Below are 15,009 nucleotides of genomic sequence, written 5' to 3' on the forward strand. Positions count from 1 at the left end.
AATAAGATTAACGTATGATAGGCCTATACTGTATGGTGAAATAAAACCTATGATATGGTATTGTATGGTATGTGATATGGTATGGTATGGTATGGTATGGTAATATTTGCCCACGATTATAGAGATTGGCACATTTTAGGCTGACATTATTTGGAATTCATTAACGTGTCAAACTTTTTGTTATCATATTTCATATGTAGAAAATTTATAACGTTTTCGTTTAAATAAATTCACTCACAGGTTGCCATTTATTTATAAAATGATTTCCGTTTCCACCGTGTATGCCGAGTCCAAGCTTTATTCTTCGTTGGGTTTAACGTCGCACCGACACAGTTTTAAGGTCATACATGTATGGCGACCTTTCCAGCTTTGATGGTGGAGGAAGACCCCAGGTGCCCCTCCGTGCATTATTTCATCACGAGCGGGCACCTGGGTAGAACCACCGACCTTCCGTAAGCCAGCTGGATGGCTTCATCACATGAAGAATTCAACCCACATCGATGAGGGGCAAGTGATTTGAAGTCAGCGACCTTAACCACTCGGCCACGGAGGCCCCGCCCTACTTTCGGTTTAGCAAACGGGCAAAACAATCTTAAAGGTTGAGCTACATTTTTCGTCCGAAGAATGCCGAGTGCCTAATGAAAATACTTAATCACACGGATATCGGCGAGTGTCATAACGGTTCCATTACCTTAATTTCTTTTCAGCTGCCTATTTACATTAAATATTTGATCTTTTACTGATAGTGTACGTAGCATATTCGTTACTCTAGATAATGATTTATCATATTACGTTTTTTGTTTTAAAAAAGGACAGATGTTTTATAACATTATAGTCACAGTCAAAAAGACCATTCCTACTTAACTACCTACCTTGCTCTGTCTTTAGCGCCTACAGCACACTTAGATATTTGGCGCGCCTATATTGACGATGATCGGATACAATAAAACTGGACAAAAATAATGAACAGTAACTCGGACCATTGACGAACGGTATGTATGAGAGTGATAACAATATCTCAATATTGCAGGTCAACTAAAAAGAGTTAACAAATTTTGAATAATGATGTTTATATGTCGGTTGAGAAAAAAAAACAACAGTAACATAACAAAGTGCATTTACCTCGAAAGGTATTTTAAACTTGTCTGGTATATATTCAAGTACCACACTGTGAAATCGTATTAAGAAATATGACTCTAAATAGTTCCAAAAATTGATTTACGGTCCATGCACGAGCACAAGACGCCAATCTCTCCGTTTGTAAATTAATGGCGGGTAAAAACAGACGACTTTTAAATATCGCTCTTTTCACAAAACAAAAAGGGGAAATTGACACTCTGAAACAGGTTTTAATAAGACATTGATACAGAACGGCGTAAGAACATAAATCACTTACAAAGGGGAGTAGTTATTATATTTCAATATGCTAACATTACAGAATTGGCGCCATTGACGGTTTTCGGCAATGGATATATGCCAAGTCATTGTCGCAACGAGGTAGATCCACCCCAGGGTACCCAATCAAGTAAATATGCGGTATTCATATAAGTGAAATAAATATTTATAAAGTTAAAAGTCAGTAGCGTAATCAAAATATGAGCCCCATCGAACGTTACGGAGTAGGGCTTTTTGAATAGGACATAAAAATCCGAGCGGCTTGAACATGCGGTGTTTATGTCTTTACAAACTACTTGTGTCGCCTGTCTGTTGTTAGGGTAGTAATGAGATGGCCATGAATTTATCATCATCAAAAATCAATTTGATATTTGAACGGTAAACGCCATATAAATAATATTTCACAGTTCAATAACATTTTACGCCCGATTTTTATCGTTTTCTAACTGACTACTTTAATCGTAAATTGTAATTTTTATTACAACCTGAAACAATAACGCTTTTTATCAATATACCTTCAAAAAAAAACTGAAAAAAAAACAAGATACGAATAGACAGAAAACAAATTCATAGACGTGTACCAGTTTATCCGGTGTCATCAGTACGGGCAAAAATTTCCAAATTAGTAAAATCAATGGTATTCAAACGTTTAGGGAAGCATGCAGACATAAAAATAGCTTCAAAATAAGCTCATTGAAAGAATGATTAACTTTTTTAGTTCACTTCAATAACTAAATGTTGTGAGATGAGTATAAATATGAGAATATATTATTTAAAAAGACCATGTAAAGCTTAAAATCTGCCATTTCCTACAGAAATCATATCGGGACTCGGGATCAAAATTAGTTACTTATTTCAAACGCTTAGGGAAGCAAGACGATCATATTTTATTTTATTAAAAATTATATTGAAAGAAAATGTAAATATTGCAGATTACTTCAATAACTTAATAAACATTGTCAGATTATGCTTTTGATGTTATTTGATGTGTTAAAGATTTACCCCTTCTATATTTCAATAGGCGTAAATTGACCGATAACGGCTAATCGATGCACTCGATAAGCTGTTTTCAGGGGAGACAATATCGCTAATAAGCCAGCAAATTGGCTTAGATTTCTGGGTATGGATGATAATGTAAAAAGGAATTGACAAAAATCCCTGTCTGGGGCTAGTATACGCCATTTTGAAGGTACTTATTTTATTTTATATATTTAAAAAAATAAATGTTACATGGATTAATCTATGCACAAGTAAAATAAAATAAAATAAAATAATTAAAAAAAAAAAAAAAAAAAAAAAAACCCACTCAAAAACTGTTTTTCAATTCCATTTTTATTTCATTAATATTATTATACACAAAACATTCCTGTTGATCATTCAATCATGTCATGCATTCGAATTCATAAATGACAATATCATGAAAAGGGCGCTATATAAATCTGGTATAATAATAATAATAATAATAATAATAATAATAATAATAATAATAATAATAATATTCTTTCTTAATTAAAATCAAGTATCTATCATTCATAAATAAGCAGCAAACATAACATGGATTAATCCATCATTCAGATCAAATGAATTTTGTATATTTACACGTGGACAAAAATACAGTTATACTGCATGAATTAATCCATTTTTCCAGAAACAAAGCATTTATAAGCACAGGCGGCTACTTCTTGTTGCTATGTATGTTTCTAAATGCACAATTGCTTACATACTGTGTGTTAGAAACAAGAAAATCGGGAGACATCTATCGGGTTACGAAGAGGGTACTTATAGGGTATGCTATTTGGGATTTCCGACAGGTAGAACACTTAGTATGCCAGTCAAGAATACTAAACTCCAATCCTGTACCAATGCTGACACTTCCGATAAGGCAGATGATGTAAATCGATTTACCGGTGCGCTTTTTTACTGAATCACAATGTGAAGTCGTTACCGGGATGGATTTCAATGGCACATATAAAAGAATATACATATGTTTTGCTAGTAATTTTCAATCGTTACATATATAAGGATTCATCTGAATGAATTTCAAAAATTGTCAAATATTTCTTATAAATATCGAATGGGTGAATCAAATGTCCTGGCTCCATAAAATGGTCTACCTTAGGTCTTGACGCTGGTAGTTTATTCAAACAAATTAGAATCTTACACACGTGGATTATTGTCACGGCATTGTTTATTTTCTATCATAATATACAAATGTATAGCATGGACGTGTATTTTGCACAGTTACGAGCCTAGATATTCAAGTTATACATGCAACAAAAGTTAATTTTTTTGATGATTATAACGTCACACCGACACAATTATAGGTCATATGGTGACATTCCAGGTTTTTATTGTGGAGGAAGACCCCAGGTGCATTATTTTATCATGAATGGGCACCTGTGTAGAATAATCGACTCTCCGTAAGCCAGCTGGCTGGCGTCCTCACATGAAGAATTCAATGCCTCGGATGAGGCTCGAACTGACATAGATAAGGGACAAGTGATTCGAAGTCGGCGATCTTTACCACTTGGCCTCGGAGACCCTTGCAGTAAGAGTTTAGTTTAAATAATATTTTATTTTGAAGCAACATACACATAACATGTACAACAAATTTTTACAGGTCATATATATGGATTGGAAAACAAGCTGATAGCTTATGTAAATTCCTTTCCTTGCAGTAAGAGTTTATATGTGAGCCTTACACACACTCTAGCACATCTCTCAAACAGGCACTTCTTTTTTGTTATATTTTATCAAATGCCAAATGATACATACTGGTAACAAGAGCAAAATGTCATCTAGATCACGAAGTATATTCAATTGTATAAGTCACAGTGACCTGTTCTCCCGACACCGTTTGGGAGCCCACATCGCAGGTTTTATCGAGTGACCTCAAGAGAGGTAACGTTGCATGATACTGACCTGGTGATATACCGCTACGATCTGCTACTTTTTATTCTAAATCCAAACAGAAGTAGATATAAATGCAGAGAAATGCCAACCAAAAAAAGATTTCAGCGATTAAGGTAGTTCCGAAATTGATAACGTAATGTCATTTTATCCGGATAGCATAGAACAAAACCAGGATTTCGCGTACGGAAATGAAGATCGTTTTATCAATTTATGGCAACCCGTGAGTAACTTTATTGTAATGGCAATGTAATTATCTTTTTAAAGTTAAAAATGATATCTAAACATCTGACACGTTAAATATTTCTAAACAATATCTTAAAAACAGCTAGAAATGTGCGGATCACTTTTATCATGGACAAATATCTCAAAAACAAGCACACGGATCTAATACATTTTATTTCACCATATTATAGGCCATATGTTTACTTACGACTGTAAGGAGTTTCATTAAAAATCTACATTGTAGAAAAAATATTCATTAAAAATCTACATTGTAGAAAAAATTCTAATCGCGAAAATGTTATGAAAATTGTGATTTTCCCATAGACTCATTATGAAAACTTGCATAAGGTCCATTTTTTTTTCAAATCAGTCTAGTAAAAAATCAAGCACACGACCCTATCTTTTTTATCTGCTGAATTTTCCTAACTTAAAGTATAGTCTGAAGTTTTGAAAAAATAAGGGTTTAATCAAATTTATTTGATCCAAACGTGCAGAACTTCCTGAAAAATGGTACCCATGCGTCAGTTTTCTTAATTTTGGCTCAGTCGATTGGTATGTGAGTTTCAAAAGCCGTTGTTTGATGCTAGTTATTAAATGCAAAGTGTTACATACTAAGGGTCAAGTATGGTGGCTGATTTCAGCCAACTTCACCTTTTCGCTTTGTCGCCCGCAACAAAGCGAAAAGGCGAGAATTTCTGTTTTGGCACGTTGTTGCCTTTTCGCTTTATCGCGGGCGCCGGAGCGAAAATGCGTGATTGAGAACACAAAATGCGAAAAACCACAACGCCATAAGGCGAATAGCTAGATATTTCCCTGGCGACAAAGTGAAATAGCGAGACTTTTCCAGGGCGACAAAGCGGTGAGCTATTCTGGTAGCACATGCCCGTCGTCGTCTAACTGGCTCAAATAATAGGTGACTAGGTGAAATCAAAGAAAATCCTTGTTAATAATATTCTAGATTCCATTTTTCTAATAGATCTATATGAGACATTATTAGAATATTTGCCATTATAAAATGTACATCAAGTTTGAAACTTGATTATTACGGGCAAACAATTAATGCCTTAAGGTAAAGAAAAAAAAAACAACATTGTTTTCACGCTAGAGGCCTGGACTTAGACACGATCTTCATGAAATTTGAATTCATTAACTCTAGACCTAGTCTGAAAGATTAAAAACTGGGTCAAGCGTTTCTTTCATAGGAAAAACATCGTTAACAGTCTGGGGGCAATACTTTCTACTTAAGAAACCGGCTAAGAATGTTTGCCTTTATCAAATTTTCTAACACGATCCGATTCATTTTCCTATTAAACAAAGAAGGCTAAAACTGTGTATTATTATACAACAATTCATTTTTCTGACATCACAATTATTATGTCATAGCGTCAAACGGCATAGCGGCGCGCTGGAAAAGACATTTGACCTCCAACTGTGACCTTGACCTTTGAGATAGGATCCTGGGATTTGCGCTTGACACTCCGTCTCACTGAGGTTAACATTCATGCCAAATATAAACTAGATTGCTCCATGCAAGTCAGTTATGGTCCGGAGAAACAAATCCGAACGGACGCACAGACGCACGGAGGATCGGACGCATGTACATGTACATAAACCGAACAGCCATTTGGACGACTATGTCTTCGCATCCGCAGGCAGGCTCGACAAAAGCCATGACATGTATTCTGTTGTAGCCGTCAAAAAGCATATATTAACTGCTCTACAGAGTTCTGTTAGGGCCATCGTTTTATAGACCATTCTACTGTAAATTGGTAAATGAGACAGTGCGATAATATAGTGCGAGTAAAGAGATACTGTAATGCTTGGCATTACCATGCTGGTTTTTTCTTATGTGGCATTTTGTTGCAGTATTTTTATTTAGAATTTTTTTTAATTACTTATTTGTCTTAATAAGTAATTTCTAACAATATCTTTCACATGTTATGTGGTATTTACTTGTTTTACTTACAATACGGGGGAAATACAGTTTACACCTGCCTCTTGTTGAATATGTCATTGATTATTTGTGTAAAATTTAACTCTCCTTACTTGTTGTCATGTATACATGTATATATGCTCTCTCGGTTCGATATGAAGGTCACCAGAGTTGTGGGCGAAATTCACACATATTATAACATGTCATGCATTATTACTGGTGTCTCCAGCTGGCTTACGGAAGGTCGGTGGTTCTACCCAGGTGCCCGCTCGTGATGAAATAATGCACGGAGGGGCACCTGGGGTCTTCCTCCACCATTAAAAGCTGGAAAGTCGCCTTATGACCTATCACGTGTCGGTACGACGTTAAATCCAACCAAAAAACAACAACAAAAAAAAAAAGAGCAAAAAACTGGTGTCTGCACATAAAGATTTGCCTTGGTTAACTATCTGCCACGATGATTTATCTTAGATAAATTTATGTAACATGTAATGACCGAGAATATGCACTTCGTTTCTGCAGCATGTTTTACTGTCCGCCATTATTGTTACAGTTTGCGCATGCGCACTTATCTTTCCTCACTTGACCTAATTTGCATGTAAACAAACCGATTATTTTTAGTACGAAATTATTATTTGTTTCATGTCCTGTTATCTGGCTAGTTTTTTGGGTGAATTCGTCGCGTAATGTTGTTTTCATAATAATATTGCATTGTTTTACTTCGTAAATTTCCGTATTGCAGATTTCCTCACGAAATCCTCAGTTTTCCTCACGGAGATTGGAATCGTGAGGTTTCGTGAGGAAACGCCCCTATAAATTCCGAGGAATAGGCGTTTCCTCACCTCACTCCGCGACTAGCTTCAGCCAGCACCATTCCGTTTTAGCTTTTACTCATCAGATTTCCTCACAGTCTTCGACTTTTGGTATTTAATCATAGTCATTTATAGTTGAAGAAAAATGATTTATTTAATTATGTTTCAATTATTATAACCAGTTTTACGGTACATTTTCCTTTCCCGTGGGACGGCCGTTTCACCCTCCAGGCTCGCCAGAATATTTATTATTGTTATTCTGTTTACATGAAATACTCTCGTAATACATAGAGTAAAAGTGATTGAAACGTTAAATCGACTCGAGTTTGCCTGTAGTTAGGAATATATCGGATTTTCCCAGGTTGATATTTCTGTCTTAGAGTCACCTCGTCCTTGTCCCTGTACACGCCACCGCTACCATTTATACCATACACATAGAGAGAGAGATAGGACAGAGAGAGACACACTAAGGGGAGATGTTACAATACGATGAGCTGGCGAAGTGGTGAATCAAAGATGGCTGTAACGGAACGCCGTTCCCTTCTGTCTAATTCATATTGTATTAATTAAAAACAGACAGACATTACAAAACACATTTTTCTGTTTTACTCCATTGTTTTGAATGCACGGAGACTTCTCGAAACATTCAAGTGTATATGTGGCAAGTTTTGCAAAAAAAAAAAGAAAAAATACGCATGGTTTTGAATGCAAGATATCAAATTCAGACAGCAAAAATATCACAATAATTTCTTATGCGACATATTTTCGAGCTATATAAATATTTGTTCAATTATTTCAAACAAGTAGTTTCGGGCTATAGAGCTCTATAAACATTAAGTTTTTTTAAAGCAATAAGCTTAGGGCTATATAAAATGTGTTAAATTATTCTAAGAAACAAGTGTCGGGCTATATAAACATGTGTTCGATCAAGGCAAGTGTGACGATTACTGAAAGCATAAAGGGAAGTAATTCCATTAATATGCAAATTTGTAAACCTGTCGATTGTCATTGGAGTAAAATGACAGTATATATGCACATTAAATCACCTTTGGTGATGAGCTAGCTTTTCACCGACGGGATTTGTGTGGCACTGAAACGTTACACAAGCATTGGGTTTCGGGGCATATATACATATTTGTTTAAAGGGAAATATGCATCATTTAGCAACATTCCTTATAGGAAAGAACTAGGTGAAATGTTAACACAGACGAAAAAAGTATCAATATCGGACATCAAACAAAATAGATAGTGCAATTTGAGTACCTCCTATGTAATGGAATGGCAGCCATTTTTGGCACAGAGACATCATTATTCTTTCCTTATATGGGCATTACCATATACGGAAAGTCGGTGAATCCAACTAAGAGCATCATATTTTGTGGGCTCTCATAAACTAAGAATTCTAGTGTGTGTTTAAAATAGTATACTATAATTTAAGCTCCATGTTTTATTGTATTTTACATAATTTTGCTATAAATACCATATTTGGTAATGCCTATATAAGGAAAGAACGATGACGTCACTCTCACCAAAATGGCTGCCGTTTCATTCAATTTACAATATATTGTTTGCCATATCTTTTTTGTTTGTAGTCGGATTTCCCTTGTTTTTTTTCGCCAGTTTATATCTTTTATTAAACTCTTTCTAAATATGTACATTGTTAATTGTTGAATATCCCCCTTTAATTGTTTCAAGGACTGCTGATACAGATATAACAGAAATATATAATGATCTTTTTAATTTCTTGCAGAAGGTCTACACGGAACATCATGCAAATACTTTTATATCAGTGCTGGCTCCACCTTCAGTAGTCCTCAGTCTTGGTACCCGGCAGCTGAAATAAAATGATTATCAACTGTATTCCATATAAAATTAATGCACAATAACATTAAATTATGTTCATTTTACGTGATAATTTCAAACAGGAATATTTAATATAACAAAAGGGCCATCATGGACCTATACCGCTCACCAGAGTTTATATGGCCTACTGACCTAGTTTTTTTAAAGCCACTTGACACAGTTTAAGAGACCATCAAGACAAACATTCTGACAAAGCGTCATAAAGACTGGGTCACAACTGTGGTCTCTGGAGTGTTAACAAGGTTTTCCCCTTGATTTGACCGAGTGACTTAGTTTTAGACCCAACAAGACCCAGATTCGAACTTGATCTAGAGGTCATACAGACAAACAGTCTGTCAATATCATGAGTTTCAAACTTAAATTGTGGATTAAAGAATGTGAACAGGAATTTCCCTTGTTCTGGCGTACTGACCTAGTTTTTTTATCCAAAATGACCCAGGTTCAATCTTGACCGAGAGATCATCTATAAATAAAATCATTTTGATTAAGTTTTATAAAGATTAGATTATAACTATGGACTCTAGAGTGTTAAAAAGTTTTCCTTTGATTTGATCGGGTGGCCTAATTTTTAATCCCCACAGGACCTAGATTCAAACTTGACCTAGATGCAATCAAGATAAACTTTTTGACCAATTTCCATGAGTTTCAATCTTAAACTGTGGACTCCAAATTGTAACAAGATTTTCATTTGATCTGGCCTACTTACCAAGTTTTCGACACAACCCAGTGTCAACCTTGACCTAGAAATTATCTGTACAAACATTCAGTTTCATGAAGATTTATCTACAACTGTGTGCCTCTAGTGTGCAAACAAGCTTTTCCTATGATATGATCGGGTGACGTAGTTTTTGACCCCGCATGACATAGATGTCATCAAGACAAACATTCTGATCAGTTCTGATCAGTTTCAAATTTAAACTGTGAACTCCAGAGTTATAGCAAGATTTTTCTTTGCTCTGGCCTATTGACCTAGTTTTTGAACTAAAATAAACAAGTTTCAACCTAAACTTTAAAATCATCAAGACAAGCTTTCTGACTAAGTTTCATAAAGATTGGGTCACAACTTTGCTTCTAGAATGTTAACAAGCTTTTCCTTTGATCTGACCTGGTGACCTATTAAACTAATAAAAACCAGGTTCAAACTTGACTTAGAGATCACTAAGACAAACATTCTGACAAATCTCATGAGTTTCAAATATATTCTGTGGACTCTAGAGTGTTAACATGATTTTCATTTGATCTAGCCTACTGACCTAGTTTTTGACCCCAAGTTTATAAAGATTGGGTTGGAAATGTGGCCTCCAGAGTGTTAACAGAGCAAATGTTGACGCACGACGGACGACGGACGCCGACGGACGCCTGACAATGACAACTCACATTAGCTCAACTTGAGCACTTCATGCTCTGGTGAACTTAAAAGTTAAAATGGAGATATCTTCAAGTGTCAACTCGAAAATGAATCAAGATAGTCCGGAGAAGGGGGAAGATGTTTTAATGATAGATTATAAAAGCATATATAAAAGAGGTCAACTGCTTTATAATAATTATTGAATGAACAACAAACTACTCCTGCCACTGTAACATGGTTTAATGACTCAGGTTAAACAATTTTTAAGATGTTTGCAACACAAACTTTTAAGAACCTTATGTGTATTTTTCACTTATATATAGTTGGTCATAACTCTGGCCTAGCTGAGTAAAATCCTAAAGAGAACACTTCATAGGATTTAAAACAATCCTCTAATGTTTTATGATTCTAGGTCAAGTACATTTTAATATACATGTTTAACAAGTTTTTTTTTGAGTAAGTCTGGACATAAAGTCTGGTCTTGTGTAGTGAAATAATGACAGTAGGTAAAATATTTTCGAAGCTACGCGCGACAAAACATTAAAATGACATTTTTTTTCCTAGGTCAGGGGCCATAACTCCTACAATACTGAATGAATCCAGACGCGAAACCCCAGCACATGCTGACCAACATTCCTTTAAACTTTGGTGACTCTGAGTCAAATACTTTTGGAGCTACGCGCGACACATTATTAAAATGACCATTTTTTTATTAAGTCAGGGACCATAACTCCTACACGACTGAATGAATCCGGACGCGAAAGCCCAGGTGCACAACTGCACATGCTGACAAACATTCCTGTAAACTTGGTGACTCTATGTCAAATACTTTTGGAGCTACATTAAAATGACCATTTTTTACTAAGTCTGGGACCATAAATTCTACAATACTGAATGAATCCGGATGCGAAAACACAGGTGCACAACTACACATGCTGACTAACATTCCTGTAAAGTTTTGTGACTCTACGTCAAATACTTTTGGAGCTAGGCACGACACAACACTAAAATGACCAATTTTTACAAAGTCGGGGGCCATAACTCCTACATGAATGAATGAATCCGGACACGAAACAACAGGTGCACAATTACACATGCTGACCAACATTCCTGTAAAGTTTTGTGACTCTACGTCAAATGTTTTTGGAGCTAGGCGCGACACAACATTCTTGGAAGGAGGGACGGACGGACAAGAGCAAATCTATATGTCCTCTCCAGTAATGGGATGGGGGGGGGGGGGCACACAGAAACCTATAATGTTCATTACATAGCAGTTTCTTTCGTAATTGGATAGTGTGCTAGTGCTGTTAATGAGACAATAGCAGCTTGAGCTATCACCAAATGTGATTAACACTTCAGACGCTACGCTGGAATATGAATAGTGAAAATTGTGACCAAGACCTTGCACCTTCAAGTGTAACCTTCACTTTTGACCTAGTGACCTTGACTGTAACCACTGCAAGTTGATTTGATGAGGTTAACCAATGATGCAAGTTTAGGAAAATCCTTCCAGTGTTTAAAAAATTTATGCTAGAGTGTGAACTTGACCTTGGCTGTGATGACCTCGGTTGTGCATTCTGCATATTGACTGGATGAGATAACAAAATTGATGCTCATTTTATGAAATTTACTCCAATGGATTAATAATATTGAACGGAAACATAATTAAAGCTATTTGAGCCGTGCCATGGGAAAACCAACATATTGGCTTTGCGACCAGCATGGATCCAGACCAGCCTGCGCATCCGCGCAGTCTGGTCAGGATCCATGCTGTTCGCTTTCAAAGCCTATTGCAATTAGAGAAACTGTTGGCGAACAGCATGTATCCTGACCAGACTGGGCGGATGCGCAGGCTGGTCTGGATCCATGCTGGTCGCAAAGCCACTATGTTGGTTTTCTCATGGCATGGCTCATTTGATCTTTAACCTCCAAGTGCAGTATTAACCTCGGACCAAGTGACCCAGGTTTTACATTCTGCACACCATCTGGTTGATGCCAGTCTTATGAAAAAAACTTTCCAGCCGTTTAGGAGATATGGATAAGAGATCGACTTAATTAAGCTATCTGGCCTTTGACTTCCAAGTTTTGACCTTGAACTTGGAGCTAGTTACTTCGGTTGTGCACCCTGCTTGATGTCCTGATGAGGTCCTAATGAGGTTAATAACTGGCACTAGTTTTTTTTGACATCTTTCCAGGGGTTTAGACGTTAGACAGTGTAACTAAGATATAGCTCCCATATACTTTGTACAGGGCGGTTGTGGGATATAATAATTGTGTGTAGATGGATTCATACTGGTCTTTAACAGCATAAATGAAAAATGTATATAATACATACAGTCGCACCATCCGCAAGTGTTCGCACAACCTTCAGCTGCATAAAGGCACGCATCATTCCAAGAGGTACAAAAAGATTCCTCAACCATATTATTGCAATCCACTGAAAAGTATACATCCTAATGAGAATGGACTTTTATATTTATATTCAATTAAATAAAAACATACTAATATCTGTACTCATCCAGACACTGACTGATACATATGCATGCACATCCAGGTATTGACGGGTATATGTACAAGCACAGCCAGGTTACAAATGACTAGAATATATAGGCACTGACTGATATACGTACATGCACATTCAAGTTACAAATGACTTGAAAACAGGCACTGACTGGTATTATGTACATATACATCCAGGTTACAAATGACTTAAAAAGCAGGCACTGACTTATATACGTACATGATTATACAAGTTACAAATGACTTGAATACAGGGAGTGTCTGGTATATGTAAAAGCGTACCAAGGTTACACATGACTTGAATACAGGCAATCACTGATATACGGTATGTACTAACACATCCGGGTTACAAATGACTTGAATACAGGCACAGACTGATGTAAGTACATGCACATCCGGGTTACAAATGACTTGAATATAGGCAGTGACTGATATATTAACATTCACATCCGGGTTACAAATGACTTGAATATATGTAGTGACGTATATATGTACATGCGCATCCAGGTTACAAATTACTTGAATACAAGCAGTGACTGGTATATGTATAAGCACGTCCAGGTTACAAATGACTTGAATATAGGCACTGACTGTTATATGTACATGCGCATGCAGGTTACAAATGACTTGAATATATGAAGTGAATGATATACAGTCGACACTGTATTAAGAGACCGCCCAAAGTACTGCTAAAAAGTGGTCTTTTAATGGAATGGTCTCTTAATGAATTTTAGTCAGGTGAAGAGAAAAGTTATTTTTAACTACTAATGTATTTTGCATTTAGCCATCATGGCGAATTTCTTCATGTATGATTTCAAAATCTGTTTTAAGATCGTGAACAAAGTTAATTTCATTCAGTCAGGTGCAGAAAGTACTCGCCAAGTACACAGCAGAAGAAATGCCCGGCGGGAATTTGGTACCCGGTTGCATAATAGATACTTTACCTGTTGGGACTTCATTAATGTGGTCGCTAGTCGTTTAAAAAAAGTCGTATAATGGAATGAATTTATGTACTGAAAAAAATCGGGTTGGATTCTGACCGGTCGTTTAATGAAAAAAACGCTGAATAAGGGTGGTCGCAAGTACGATGTCGACGGTATGTACATGCGCATCCAGGTTGCAAATGACTTGAATGAAGACACTGACGGTTAAATGTACAAGCACATCCAAGTTACTAATGACTTGAATACAGGTACAGACTGATATATGTACATGCACATCAAAGTTACAAATCCCTTGAATACAGGTACAGACTGATACATGTACAAGCCCATCCAAGTTACAAATGACTTGAATACAGGCACTGACTGATATATGTTCATGCACATCAAAGTTATAGATGACTTGAGTACAAGTATTGACAATTACAAGTGCAAGCACATCCAAAGTACAAATGACTTGAATACAGGCAGTGGCGGATATATGTACATGCACATCCAAGTTACAAATGATTTTAAAACAGACATTGACTGATATATGTACAAGCACATCCAAGTTACAAATGACTTGAATACAGGCATTGAATGATATATGTGCATGCACAACCAGGTTAAAAATGACCTGAATTCGGGCACTGACTGATATATGTTCATGCTCATCAAAGTTACAAATGACTTGAATAGAGGTATTGACTCAGTCTGATACATGTACAAACACATCCAAGCTACAAATGACTTGAATATAGATACTGACTGATATATGTACATGCACACCCGGGTTACAAATGACTTGAATACAGGCACTGACTGATATATGTAAATGCTTATCCAGGTAACAAATTTCTTGAATACAGGCACTGAATGAAATATGTACATGTGCATCAAAGTTATAAATGACTTGAATACAGGTATCGACTGTTACAAGTGCAAGCACATTCAAGGTAGAAATGACTTGAATATAGGCAGTGACGGATATATGTACATGCACATCGAAGTTACAAATCACTTAAATACAGGCACTGACCGTTATATGTACATGCACATCCAGGTAACAAATGTCTTGAA

The 15,009-nt window shown here is 36.2% G+C and overlaps 1 protein-coding gene across 1 annotated transcript in view; it reads right to left on the reverse strand.

Moving 5' to 3' along the window:
* Positions 1 to 8,998: 8,998 nt before the first annotated feature.
* LOC123555001 (fibropellin-1-like) overlaps positions 8,999 to 15,009 on the reverse strand; it is an 83,472-nt gene continuing 77,461 nt past the window's right edge. The window contains exons 37-38 of the mRNA XM_053548945.1: positions 12,822 to 12,923; positions 8,999 to 9,109 (exon numbers count right to left, since the gene is read on the reverse strand). Of these exons, the coding sequence (XP_053404920.1) occupies positions 9,090 to 9,109; positions 12,822 to 12,923 (122 nt within the window). The 3' untranslated portion in view covers positions 8,999 to 9,089. The remainder of the gene's footprint in view (positions 9,110 to 12,821; positions 12,924 to 15,009) is intronic.

The sequence above is a fragment of the Mercenaria mercenaria genome, chromosome 7, assembly GCF_021730395.1.
Source record: "Mercenaria mercenaria strain notata chromosome 7, MADL_Memer_1, whole genome shotgun sequence".
Lineage (NCBI taxonomy): Eukaryota > Metazoa > Mollusca > Bivalvia > Venerida > Veneridae > Mercenaria > Mercenaria mercenaria.